General features: G+C 40.7%; 2 protein-coding genes across 2 annotated transcripts; one reads left to right on the forward strand and one right to left on the reverse strand.

Annotated features, from left to right (window-relative positions):
- Positions 1–996: 996 nt before the first annotated feature.
- On the reverse strand, positions 997–7,013 carry leng9 (leukocyte receptor cluster (LRC) member 9). The gene is made up of 8 exons (XM_079560868.1): positions 6,926–7,013; positions 6,580–6,706; positions 5,046–5,142; positions 4,841–4,965; positions 4,432–4,758; positions 2,865–3,060; positions 2,014–2,098; positions 997–1,776 (listed from the first exon to the last, which is right to left on the reverse strand). Exons 2-8 carry the CDS (start codon positions 6,695–6,697, stop codon positions 1,114–1,116), a joined length of 1,611 nt encoding a protein of 536 aa, XP_079416994.1. The 5' UTR covers positions 6,698–6,706; positions 6,926–7,013; the 3' UTR covers positions 997–1,113.
- Positions 7,014–7,240: 227 nt separating this feature from the next.
- On the forward strand, positions 7,241–11,704 carry flcn (folliculin). Its single transcript, XM_079561813.1, has 12 exons — positions 7,241–7,401; positions 7,501–7,710; positions 7,777–7,923; positions 8,024–8,245; positions 8,308–8,471; positions 8,576–8,667; positions 8,761–8,924; positions 8,999–9,112; positions 9,235–9,358; positions 9,443–9,568; positions 9,769–9,871; positions 11,293–11,704. Exons 2-12 carry the CDS (start codon positions 7,501–7,503, stop codon positions 11,498–11,500), a joined length of 1,674 nt encoding a protein of 557 aa, XP_079417939.1. The 5' UTR covers positions 7,241–7,401; the 3' UTR covers positions 11,501–11,704.
- The last annotated feature ends 1,992 nt before the right edge of the window (positions 11,705–13,696 follow it).

Below are 13,696 nucleotides of genomic sequence, written 5' to 3' on the forward strand. Positions count from 1 at the left end.
AAAGGGGGCACAGGCGAGCGAAGAGGGAGGGGGCGGCGTTACTGTTTCTGTGTCACTGAAAGAGAGTGGGGGAAGGGAGCAGCGAGATAATGCAAGTGAGGGAGCAAACTGTGGAGACTCACTGACTCATATGGCCTATGTATAGTGTCTATGTGCGCTTTGTATCTGGGAGGAAAAGACAGAAAATGATGTTATTTATGCAAGAGTTGCTCAGGAGGCACTCATGCAGCTTTTGTGTCAGGTCACAGAAACATGGCGGTCATCTATCAGCAAAGATCATCAGTCACACCATTTAAGTCACCAAATCAATATTTAATGTCCACTGGGTGTATTTCATTATAAAGTCATCATTCCTGTGGAACACAGGCAGCTAAAACAACATCTAACATTTAATTATGAGCTCCGGCTTCAGGTTTTAAGTGACTGTTACTAAAAAGAGAAGAAAACATTTTCTTTATAAAGAATTTATGTCCGAGGTAAAAGTATTTCCAGCTCCGTGAAGCAGAGCAGTGTCCAGTAAAAACAGGGGTTTAGATTTCATAGTGTTTGCTTTGCAGTTTATGTTTCGCCAAATTTTGTACAGAGTAAGTTTTTCTTCTTGATTATTAGTGTTGTTTCACTTTCAAACAATAAAACGCCTTTTTAAAGCTGTGCAAAAAACCCTAACCCTAACCCTAAAAAGCATTCTTTATGATAACACAAGGTTTACCCTTTAGCAGCATTACCCCATAGTTACTACAATTTTACCAAAGGTGTATGTAAACAGTAGCCCCTTCAAACAAAGGCCTCGTTTGGTCTGTGTGAATGTAGCGAGTGAGTGAGCGGTTGGTGGTGATTGGAGGGGCTGATGCCGTAGATGAGCTGTCTTGCTTCTGTCAGTCTACCCTAGGGCATCTGTGGCTACAATAGTAGTTTACCACCACCGAGTAGAGAGGGACTGAACAGTGACGACAATGTGGTGCTTTCAGAAGCTTGTCAACTCATGTTCGTAAGCTATTGTTATTGTTATTATTAATATTATTTGTGACCAGTGAAAATGGCTTCCTTTATAGTACATTTAGGTATCAGCAGCAGACATACTGCATTTGTTGAAAGTGCAATAGAATTCCTTCATTATCGAAGAGTTACCGTGCACAAGATTTCATAAAATCCACCTTCTTTGCATCCACCCATGGCACAAAGGTGCAGAGTGTTAACCGGTAAACGGCCAAAGTTTAAGCCCTTGCCCACCTTCAGGCCCTCCACCCCATCAAAGACTTTGTCTCCCTCTCTGTCCTGCATCTTGGCCAGTGTGAGGTGGTAGCGTGGGTTGAAGGAGTTTCTGTGGAGCAGGCCCTGTTCTCTGTAGACCTCCTGAAGGCCGCTGTTGAGCTGCTGGAGGTGCAGATGGGGCTGGGGGCTCAAGTAAAGCACCCTCCCATTAAAGTGCTTCAGTTTCAGGGGAAAGGTCAGAACTACCGGGGGGTTTCGATCCAAATCTGCAAAGCGCCGCAGAATGTCAGCCGCAGCAGCCACCTCCGCCGGACCGGGCAGCACCAGGAGGCACAGCGTGACGTGGAGGCTGGAGACACTGCTCCAGTGAGAGGCCGAGGAGGGAAGAGCAGCCGTCAGCTCCCGCTGCAGCTGCTCGAAACTGGACAGTATCGCAGGAGTGTTGGCTCTGAAAGTCACAAAGTGGGTTGGCTTCTTCTTAGGTGGTCGGCCGCCTTTTTTCTCCTCCATCTGATTCATCACAGCGGCTGGGTCATCGTCCACATGAAGGGCCCCGACACTGCTCTGAGGACACCCAGAGTACACCATTATATCAACAGAAGAATTTTGACATTTTTCTTGGTTTTGTCCTGGTCCAACTTGATTTAGTTTCATTTTATGTATTGAGTGCCTTTGTAGACACTCAAGGTCAGCTCATATAAATGCATGTCTAGTTCTGGCAGCCGCTTTTGGAATTCCAGTGTGAAAATGTGAAAAGTTTAAGCAGAACTGGTTTATCAAATGCATTTTAATGAAGCTTACTGAAAAATCCTCATGGTTTTCTTCACACTCATTCTCAGGCTCAGTCATGTCCACAGCTGTTGACGAGGACTCGGACTGCAGAACTCTGTGGAAGAGAGTTCAACAGTTTAGACATTTCTGCGCCGTAAACCTCTGACATAAAACTGTTATGTAGAAATGTCACAAGGTCTATCAATCATTGAGCGAAAAATAACATTGAGATTTATCAGTTTGTAATCTATCACCTTTTTCTTTCGCCCCGTGAACAAATAAGTAAATAGTCATAACCATTTTAGTATTGTGTTATTAAATACTTTTTTATTTTAAAGCCACGCTGCAGAACATTCCTTGATACAGTAACAAACAGCTTTAAAACGTCCGGTTAGGGATACCAACCAACCACACTCCTCATGATAGTACTACTACTTCATTTTTTACCCAAAGAAAGTTGTGTTTCATTGTATTTCATGTTTAGACAAAGTGCTATCTTTTTCAGTAATTTTTAAGCTTTAGAGTTCATGCTCATGATGCTGTTTTCGCTAAATTAATTACTTGGAGAGGAACCTAATATATTTGAGATGAGCTGATGATGTCCCACTCCCGAGAAGCTTGGCTGGTCTTACGAGAGAAGAACCTGTACACAGTTCCACTCTTAAAAACATTTAACACCCAATAAATAATTTGCCTTAGGGTTTAAACAGTATGGAGAAGAAATTCCATTTAAATTAGATATTGCTTTTAGATTATCGTCATTATCCTTCTCAAACCTGTTGTCATTTCATTGGCTTTTCCTGGTAAAATAATAAAATCCCCCGTGACGCAACCACTGCTGTAAAGACCAATGACAGTAATTCGATGTCAAAACCACAGACCTGTTTGCTGGCACCGTAGCGCATGTTTCTTGTAATCCCACTTGTTCCTGGGTACATTGTTTACTCTGTAGTGCTGACTCAGGAGTGTGAATATTCATCTCATTCTGTTGCTCTTCCTCCAGATGTTTGAGTGTTGTACACGGCTCTAGTTCAGTCTCCTCCAGCCCACTCACGTCTTCATTTGGAGTTGGTCCCGCTAGGTCGTCACAATTAATCAAATGATAATAACAAATTAATCATGGATTGAAAGCAAAAACTTTAAGCACACATAGATTTAAGAAATAAATATAAATTTTGTTAATGAAATGTGAGCAAATGCTATAAATCGCAGTGTTTTATGTGGTAGACCTAGTATTAATAATAAATAATAAGTCTGTGTTGGAGGACAGGTGGAGGACTGGACGAATACTATATAAAAACATTTTTGAATCCACAAACTTCTACATGAATCGTATGGTTTCACGTCCCCTCAGCAGAAAACAATTGTGCCTGGGAGCTTCAATTGAACAGTAACGCAAGAACATAATTTCAACTTGGTTCATTTATGCTGTCAGCTTCTAAGGATGTAGGTCAATTCACCATGTCATTTCGCCGGATTTTTGTGGAGCTTATTAAAACTTTATTAACGTAACTTATTATAACTTTTATTAAATAAGCAATCAGTAAAACAATGCTTCCATTTGCTCTGATATGTAAAAAACATAGTTTGGCGGAAATTTTTGCAGAAAATTCTATTTGGTCGTTCCAATCAAAAAAGTCAATCAAAAGCTTGTCATATTTTTCATGGTTACCGTAGCAATGACCAGAACTCCCCATTTTCTCTAATGGAGAAATAGCAAAATTGCACAATTTTACCAAATGACAAGGGCGAATGGAAACATTGTTTTTCTCATTGCTTATACAGGTGCTCGTCATATAATTAGAATACCATGAAAAAGTGCATTTACTCCTGTTATTCAACTGAAAATGTGAAACTAATATATGGTATAGACTCATTACATGCAAAGTGAGATATGTATAGCCTTTGTTTGCTATCATTTTGATGATTATGGCTTACAGTCAATTTTCAAAATTTTCAAATTGTGACTTTTTAATTTGGGGTTTTTACAAGCTGAGCCATAATAATCATATAATCAATAATTTAAAAAAATTATAACAAATAAAGGCTATACATATGACACTTTGCATGTAACGAGTCTATCACATATTAGTGATAGAATAATATGTGATAGACATATCATATGTTAGTGATATATGTGATGTGACCAATTCCTAACTATTCCAACACATTTGTAGCATCCTGATTCTTTTATAGACACGTTTCACAATTTGCAGGGTCACTTTCATAGAAATGCTAAAAAACAACTAGCCTGCAAATTCATAAAATTTATAAAAATGCTTCATAACTAAAGCAACAGTGTTTTCCCACAAAGGTTTATGTTTACAATATACTAAAAGAGGACAAATTTTGTACCACTACTAGAAAACAAAACAGGTATAGTGCTTTTTAATGCCCCGCGGAAACCCTGTCCAGTTTCTTTAAGAACTGATGCATTAATAACCCTACCTTCAACTTCCCCCTCCCCTCCAAAGGGGGGAGCCAGAGATTGTCCAGTGGAGCCAAACACCAGGTCTGTCCTGCTGTGCCTGTCCCACACGCGCTGCCCCCTGTAGGTGAAGTACTGGATCCGGTGTCGGGGCAGGGCCAGCTCCGTGGTGTAATCGCAGTCACACGGATTGGTCTCCCAGTTAAACTCACAGAAGGGGCGCTCGAGGACCCCCAGGAAACGATCCACATAGCCCACCACGAACTGAGAGGAGTCAACAGAGGGATCCCACAGAATCCTAGAGATAACATCATCAGCTGTGCGCATTCGGGGCTTTTTGTTTGTCTCTAAAAGGGGAATAAAACCACAAAATGAGACGTTATCTGCTGTATAATTGTAATTTGTTTGAATGTTCGGTCTCATCCAAACCTTTCTCTTGATAGTTCTGCTTTTGTTTAACTTTAACTTTCTTCTTCTTTTGGCTTTTTTCTTCATTTTCATCATCATCATTTATGTTAGCAGCTACAGCCTCTGGATCGGCCACTGAGGACTCACTATATAAACAATGAAACAACAAATCAAAAAGACAGGCAGAGAGTCAGCAGCAACTTTAATCTTGCAGTGCTTTACAAACCTGTGAGAGAGTCGGCACTTGTGGCCAAAGCGGCATTTTCCCATCACAAAATATTGGCACAGAACAGCTCTACCCTCTTTCTGATTAACGGTTTCCACTGAAAGGCACACGTATATTTTTCTCTCTGACACATACATACGTTTCCTAATAAGTTACTCAACACAAAATGGAGCCAAAAAAACATCAGACAGATCACGATTAGTCACAGTGCGAAGGAAGGTAAAGGCAGGTATGTTCATGTGACCTCACAACCCTCTGAAGAGCTTATGGATGGGTTTCAGATTCAGTCACAAGACTCTTTCCTGTTATGGGCGCTATTTTGAGGACCTGCACCATTCAAAACATACCACATATCACTTTTGGATCTATGGGCAGTGTAATATTGAGGAGGAATGTACATTTGCAGGTGCTGCTTGCCTGGTTTATGGTTCATGTCTGTGTAATGAACTAATGGGTCTATTCTTAAGAATGGCATGAAAATGTGTCCTTTGTTGGTCTTTGGGGGTGTTTTCCCTTTCACTTGAGGGCTGAAGACGCTGGGGTTTCCAGTCCGTACTATGTACAGATGTTCCTGTACATTAAGGCAGCCACTTGGTTAAAGGAACAGGCCACCTTTTTTCCATACAGAGATATGTTCTTACCTGAGCTTAGACGAGTTGATACGTACCTGTCTGGTCTTTGTGCGTGCCCGTGGAGGAGCGTGGTAGCTTCCAACTTCACCCCCGTTTGGAGCTATAGGAACATACTGAGAGAGGCCAAATGCTAACAACAGTTTTGGTCGTTTTTGCGTGACAGAGGGCACACACAAAGACCAGATAGGTACGCATCAACTCGTCAAAGCTCAGGTAAGAACATATCTCAGTATGTAAAAACGGTGGTCTGTTCCTTTAAGACGTTCTATATATGTTTTCCCAGCCAGCTCCAACACCCTGCAGTTATGTATTGGATTGTCTCTGCCCCGCCTGAACCTGGGGTCTTATCTTCTTTGCTTTGTTTTTTCACTTGAGGGGTTAATAATTGTTATGTAAAATCTTAAGGTTCCTTTACTTTAAACAACGTGACTGACTTCCTGACATGTAACAGGTGTTTATTTTCTGTCTAGCTCTTGGAAGTACTTTGTCAGTTTACCAGCAGATTGTTAACATATTATCACAGCGTAATTCGAGAGAAGAAAAAGTAAAAGGCCAGTGCAGCTGGAACCACTTGATATTTATGTTATCACAGGCCTATTGCTATTTTGAAGACCACACTCACTAGTACAGACAGTCAAATCTCCTTGTTAGGCCAATCTGAAAGTCTTACTGATGAGTCACTTCCTGACTGCTAACAGATTCCCAGAGCAACATCCCTGCACAGAATGGAAATGTTGGCTTTTGTACAAAGAACTGGAACTTCCCATTTGGTGAAGAATATAAAAATAGCTCGATCAATAATAGTTGGCAAGAGTTTATGGGGCATGGTGACTTAGAAGCCCAGTTGGAACTTTGCCCAGGTAAAGACATAGAGTGAGGCAGAAGGATCATAGGCGCTTTACCCGAAGTGTCCTCATCTTCCCTTGAGTGAGAAGGCTGCGGGGCGGCAGGGGTCTGGGGGGCGTCATTTCTCTGCTCTTCTGCGGTACATGAGCTCTCCATGGGCTCTTGTGAAGCCATAATTCTCCGCTGGATTCAAAAGAAATATAAACAAATGACATGGAAAAGTTAAGTTTCATTTAAATGCGGAAGTGAGCCAGTAAAAGCCTTTAAAACACTACAAATCACAGCCTACAACGTTTACAATACAAACCGAATTATCCATTATTTAAATAATCTAATCATCTCTAATAATATAACAGTTGTTAAGGCATAAATACATTACATTTTTTAAGAATACGAACTCACAGTCCAGAAGACGTTTGTCACGTTGTGAACGTTGAGGTTCCAGCAAGGATTGTGGGTAATGTAGTTCTTTAGTCAAATAATATTTGCTCGGTTTATTCAAATAAACCGAGCAAATAATAATCATTTATCATAAGTGATTATAAAGAAACAGGATCCTTTCACAACCGTTAAGATGATGATTTGATAAATAATGTATTTGTTATGATTTATTTCAGGAAACTCCGGCTGCTGCGTCACTTCTTCTGAAGCGCGTGATCGTCACGTGACATCGACAGCAGCTGCACAAAAACATAACGCTATGCCGTCCAGACTGTAAAAGTAAGCTATATAATTAAATAGAATTATCAAATTCGTTCGAAAATCCTATCCTATGTATTGGTCATTTATGTGGAAACTTAAAGTAATTTGCGTTTCACATTTTCTCAGTCTACAAAGGGACGAAGCTTTCCTGAGGTCTCCAAGTCTCTTCGTTCAAGGTAATGTGTTGAAATGTCCAAATGTCAATAATCATCCATAATGAGGTCGCTATTCCGTGGTCATTGAGCTGAGAGAGAAACACCTGTTCGTCTCCACAGATGAATGCTCTGGTCGCTCTCTGTCATTTCTGTGAGCTCCATGGTCCCAGGACATTGTTCTGTACGGAGGCACTGCACCCCCCGTCCCCCTCTGCGCCCACTCAGGTCGGACTGGCTCTAGAGGACAGGGAGCAGGATGCTGACCGAGAAGGCGAAGGACTCACCATGAGGGCGAACAGCACAGCCACACAAAGAGGAGAGATGTGTGAGGTGGGATGTGAGGACACAACTTACAGAAGTTTCATGGTTTAGTCATTCTGAATTGTTTCATTTCAGGGATGTCGGTCTCTACCTGCGTCTCATCCAGGTTTTGTGAGTATTGATGATGAGACTGGAATACGTTTCCTGAGTCATCAGCATCCAAGACAGTCCCAGCTCTTCAGTGTGGTTCGCCAGGCCTGTGTACGCAGCCTCAGCTGTGAGGTAAGGTGGAAAACCGCCTTGGCATTTTCATGACATGAGGACATGTTAGTAATACATTCTATAACTGTAATTACATTGTTATTATTTTATGTTACTTCAGGTGTGTCCTGGTCGAGAAGGGCCAATTTTCTTCGGGGATGAACTACATGGATTTGTGTTCTCTCACACATTTTTTATCAAAGACGTTCTGGCCAGAGGCTTTCAGCGCTGGTACAGCATTGTAATGGTGGCGACAGACAGAATCTACCTCATAAACTCCTGGCCCTTTCTGTTACGTCATCTCAGACTTACAATCCAAAGTCTGCAGAGCACAGCTCTCAAGGTCAGTATCAATAGTTGATAAAACAACTGTCCGGGAGCTATATTTTTACCTCTTCTGTCCAGGTGTTTGACAGTGAGCATGGAGTTATGCAACAGCGTGCGATGAGAATGAACAGTGTTTTTTCACCAGCGTTTCCACATCAAAGGAGCGGTAATGCTGCTCGTTCTCTCACCTCCCTCACCCAGCACAAAAACCTGTGGGCCAGCCTGCACTCCTCTTTCAGCTGGTCAGTTCACCGCACTAGCAATGATCTTAGTATCTGAATTAATATTTATTTAGTGTATAAGTCCATATAATAAGACATCTATACTCACTGTTTAATCCTTTCAGGCTGCTGAAGGCCTGTGGAAGTCGCCTCACAGAGAAGTTACTCGAGGGAGCTCCTACTGAGGACACACTTGTCCTGATAGAAAAACAGACAGGTACATTTGTATTAACTCAACTTTATCCTTGCATTTAATTTAAGAAGTGTTTCATAATTGTGGTTTAATCATTTCTTCTTCCTCCTGTTTTAGAGCAAGAGGAGGAGATGAACTGCAGGGAGGGAGCAGAGGGAGATTCAAAATCACAGCAGCACCCATCTGAAAGTGCCCTGATCGTCCAGGACTTTCTTTCTGATGAAGCAAAGTTAGCAGAAATACCTGGCCCTAAGTTCAGGTCCTTGAGGCATTTGAGACAGGTACATTTTAGGACTTTTAATATCTTCTGAGGTCTTTTTCATTTGAGTTTCATTTAATTGTGCTGCATCGCCAGGTTCTTGGAGCCGCTGAGTTCCGACATCTTGCGTGGCACGTGCTGATGGGAAACCAAGTCATATGGAGGAGCGCAAATCCTGGGCTTATTCAGTCGGCTTTCATTGTGTTGAAAGTATGTGTTGAGTGGACTAATCCTATGTGCATTTTTTTTCATCCTTGAGAAGACAAAAGCCTGTTATTTTTATTTGGATGTGCTTTTGTGTATTTTAATCCTTTCTTTTTTTCATCCAATAGTCCTTGCTCCCTGTCGGCTGTGTCTGCTCCATACCATACAGTGCTCAGTATGAGGAGGCCTACAAGTGCAACTTCCTGGGTCTTAGTACAGAGGTTCCCATTCCAGTCCACGTGAGCTCTTCAGGTGAAAAGCGCCAAAACCCACACATGTTGCTGTCCCAAGTTACATGAGGGGTAAAAAACAAATATGTTCTGTGTTCCCTTTTAGAGTTTTCCGTCCTGGTAGATGTAACGACTGACAGAAATCGCCAGAACGCCGCCGTGAATGAGGACAATGTTGCCTCATGGTTTCAGTTCAGCATCAGCAGCGCAAACACACAGCCCACAGATAGAGGTACACTTCAAAATAACTACACAGGAGCTTTAATATGTGAGGGAAGGAGTATTTACAGCTAAACTAGTACGATGCATTTCAGAACATGTTTGTAGAAGTGTAAACAGCAGGGTTATCAACTTTTATATCAAATACAGAGGGAATTAATTAATTTAATGACATAAATGTATTTCTTTCTTTTATGTATGTTGTTTTCTTAGGTCCAACCTTGTTAAATAAACTGGAAGTTGCTTTATCCAATGAAAATCTGTCCATGGAGGTTGTGTCCCACTGTCTTTTATGCCTGAAGGAGGAGTGGATGAAGTGAGTATCATTTTTAGCCGAGCTTTGTTTGTTTTCACATGCTCTTCACCAGTGTTAATTTTGACAACAAATGTAAATGCGCATTTGATCCCCCAGCTGACATTCTTATGTTCTCATATTGTCACAAGATAAAAATATGTCTTTATTTTAAAAAAAATTGGGAAAATAATAGATTTTAAAGCGCATTTGCCCTTTTACTTACTCAGCAGCTGTATCAGTGATGAGGAGTCAGGGGAGGGAAGTGAGGCAGTGTCTCACCAGTCAAACATTAAATCAACTTTATTAAAACAAGTTATTTTTCTGACTATGATCGGGAATTCCTGTAATTTTAATCAGTTTCCTGGTTAAAAACTCCCAAATGTTTTATCAGTTTATTGTGTGAAGAAGGAGTAGCAGTCTCCAGGAGATCCAGGGCTTTGTTCATTCAGCGCACTCCCTCTCATTCTCCACAAAAAATTAAATATTATTTTTAAATGTTTGGAGGCTTTGATTTTTTATCATCTGGTTAAAGAATCTGGGACATGCACAATACGTTTAACCTGTTAATTTGACTTTAAACTGCTTTGAAAGGCCTTAGGTGTGGCTTGCCTCTAATGCACGGCCTGAATGATGCAAGAGGCGTTTTAAACGTAAAGTGATGATTAAAAGTGAAAACTTCATTGACAAGAGTTGGCTTTTTGTAGATGAAATACAACAGGCAAGTCTCAATAGTGCATCAGAATAATCAACATGTCACGCAGGCGGGAAGGGTTTGCAACCCGTGTCTTGCTCTGTCTTTTAGTTTTTATTTGCAATGGTGAGAATACATTTTAAGTTGAAAAATAGCTTCTTAATGAAAAATGCTGTTATTTCAATGTCAGGAACATTTACACAGCTACTACAGACTGCAAGTTGCATCTGGCAGTTTTGTATACATTAGAGACTATACACTGCCCCACCAGCTGCAAACCCCACCTCACAGCACGGAGCTGTATGAGTTTTTTTGTGTTTCTGGTAGGTTTTATCTGTTATTGGAACCATCTCCATGGTTACACACACGTTCCAACCAGAAAACCTGAAAAACAATCGGCCCTGGAGCATCATAGAACACACTGTGATGGAAAGTTAAGGCGCCATGCTAACAACCCATACAGCTGCTGGGTCACTAAAAGGTCAAATAGATTCTTTTCCCACACAAAATGCACCTTTATCGCAATGTGACTTGAATTCATAAATGTGGTAGAATTGGTTGGTTATTGCACGACTTCAGGGATCGTTAAGCAAATGTTCAGAGGGTTGAGTTTCCTTCTGTGTATCTAGTTTTTATTATCCAAGCAAACATATCACTTGGTCATTGTTTTAGTCCTCGTTTTTACTCAACATTTGTTTTCCGACATCATTGCCACTGCTCCTCACGCTCCGCATATCATTGCCTCTTCCAGTAAAGTGAAAGTTCTATTCAAGTTCTCCAAAGTGGACGGACGTGGGCGGGAGGACACGCAGAAGGTCTTGGCCCTTCTCGGTGCCACCGGACCGGGAGAGGAAGACAACTTACGCCTGCTCAAGTTCTGGATGACTGGACTCAGCAAAACGTACAAGACCCACTTAATGAGCGCCGTCCGGGGCGGAGAGAGGAGCCCCAGTCAGTGACAAATACCACAGAGCGCTACACACATGGGCTGAAAAAAGAGAACGCAGGATGTCTTTTGTTATTTGGCACTTTAGGGATTTGAATTCAAACATTATGCATCTATTTTAATGTTTCTATTCATGGGGTTACATGCGTTTAACAATGTGTAATAGTTTGTTTTTTTAATATGAATTGTCACAGACTACTATTTTGAATTTAACTAACAAGTTTTTAACTGAATAAAAGAAATGTAAAGAATGGTCCGACTTGGACGTGTTTTTTTCATCCACTCGTAGCACCATCTTGTGGGGAGTTGGAGGAAAAAGGGAGAAGAGAGACCATTTTTCTATAGCTAACCCCCTTCTCACCCGCCCCACTTGTTCTGTGGCCGCGGTCCAGCATTCCCCAAGGGTTCAAGACAACACTCCAATGTTTAATAGTGTTCTGAAGTACACAGAATAGTTGCATGACATGACCTCCTAAACATCTGGCCATATCAGCAGAATTTGGACTCCTAATTAGCCCTAAAAAGCGCCGCTGTTTTTACATCTCAGAACCATTGCCTGCTGAAGTCGCAGTCAGTAAAAATGCACAAACATGTGGCTTTATTTAAACTAGAGGGGCTTATGCATTTTTTTCATGACTCGCACCTATAGTGAATTTGTATATAAAGAGTGTTCTATCAATGGAGGCGAATATTCTGACAAATGCAACAAGTTCTGCATGAATAAGGCATTGCATAACAGCGAGATTTCTGCCAAAATCATGTAGAAATCACAAATCTGTTTTTCATCATGCATTTTTATCCCAGACACACAAATTTAGTCCCCTAAAAAGGTACAGAGTGAGAGGATGACAGCACCATGGAAAAATATTTATACCCGCTGGTAGGACATGAAGTGAAGGTGAAAAAGTTACAGTTGATGATACCCTGGGGAGAGTGTAAGCTCAGCCTTCTGCATTCCCTTTCTTCGTACCAAAGAAAGGGCCTTAGGAAGCTTCTTTTTGTTAGTAGACAATGCTTATGTGACAGAGCCTGACAACCCCTCTTAATTAGCTTCTTTGTTGACATCCTGCGGTGATGACATGTCGCTGTATGACACAACCTGAGGGCTTATGACAGCTGGGCACAGTATTGCAAACAACCGACGAACAACTCTGCACTGCAGTGTTTGCCAACAGAGTATCCACTAACCTCTTTTTTATTCAGTCAAAAGTAGAACATAGTGACTCATGACACTGTTATTTTATGACATACTTATGCTTAAAATCATCAAACTAAATATTCCCCAAAAGACATTTTGTAATTGCAATATAAAAAAAATAAAATGAAAATTTTCTTTTGAAACGAACATTACAATAGTATTCTGTGGTGTCTTATTGTTAATCAGAAATATATCCTAGTAAGAAAAATATTGATAACCAGATGCTAATAGATATGACTCATCAGTGACCAACGTGATCCATTTGCACTGCTCGATTGCATTATGTGGGATGCCCACACCCTGCTGCTGGACCTTAATGCATCTTCAAATCCATTCACGCTGCTGTTCAGTGTTAAACTGTCATTTTACCATATTTTATCTTCATCTATTTTCATGCATGCCCTTATGTTTTTATAGTTTTAAAAGTTTTTAGAATTTTTTATTTATCTCTACAAAGTTTTATGTTAAATGTTTTATGTTGAACCAAAAAAATGTGTTTCTGATTCTGAAAGAAATCAGAAATCCTGCATTACTGGAATATGAATGGTCTGATTGAGCTTTGAACTACTAACTACTAACTAAAATAATTAACTAATCCTATTATTTCGTTATAAATTGTATTAAAATCTACACTTATGATAAAATGACGGAGGTAACTACATGAAATATTGTGAAATTTTAATTTAAAAAAGTGGAATTTTTAGTGTAGTATTACAATTGGTAATGAGTGTTTTCCCTTGATATCATAATTGAGTTTTAAATGTTTGCATCATGACTACACTACTTCCTAGTCCCTGTATCCCTTTTGGGCAATCATAGCTCTACAGACCCACCAGTGGAGCTTGATGCTGGGTGAATGACTGAAGAAAAGCTTGCACTCAAGAAAAGACTCCAGCCCAGGCAGGAAACAACATGTTTGATTTCCGAACAAGAACATGTAATGATTAAACTGTAATGTTACTGCGCAGTGGCTCTTGAGAGACACAGGGATCCAAAGGCACAGAGGTGTGG

This window comes from Gobius niger (genome assembly GCF_951799975.1).
Source record: "Gobius niger genome assembly, chromosome: 8".
In the NCBI taxonomy this organism is placed as follows: Eukaryota; Metazoa; Chordata; class Actinopteri; order Gobiiformes; family Gobiidae; genus Gobius; species Gobius niger.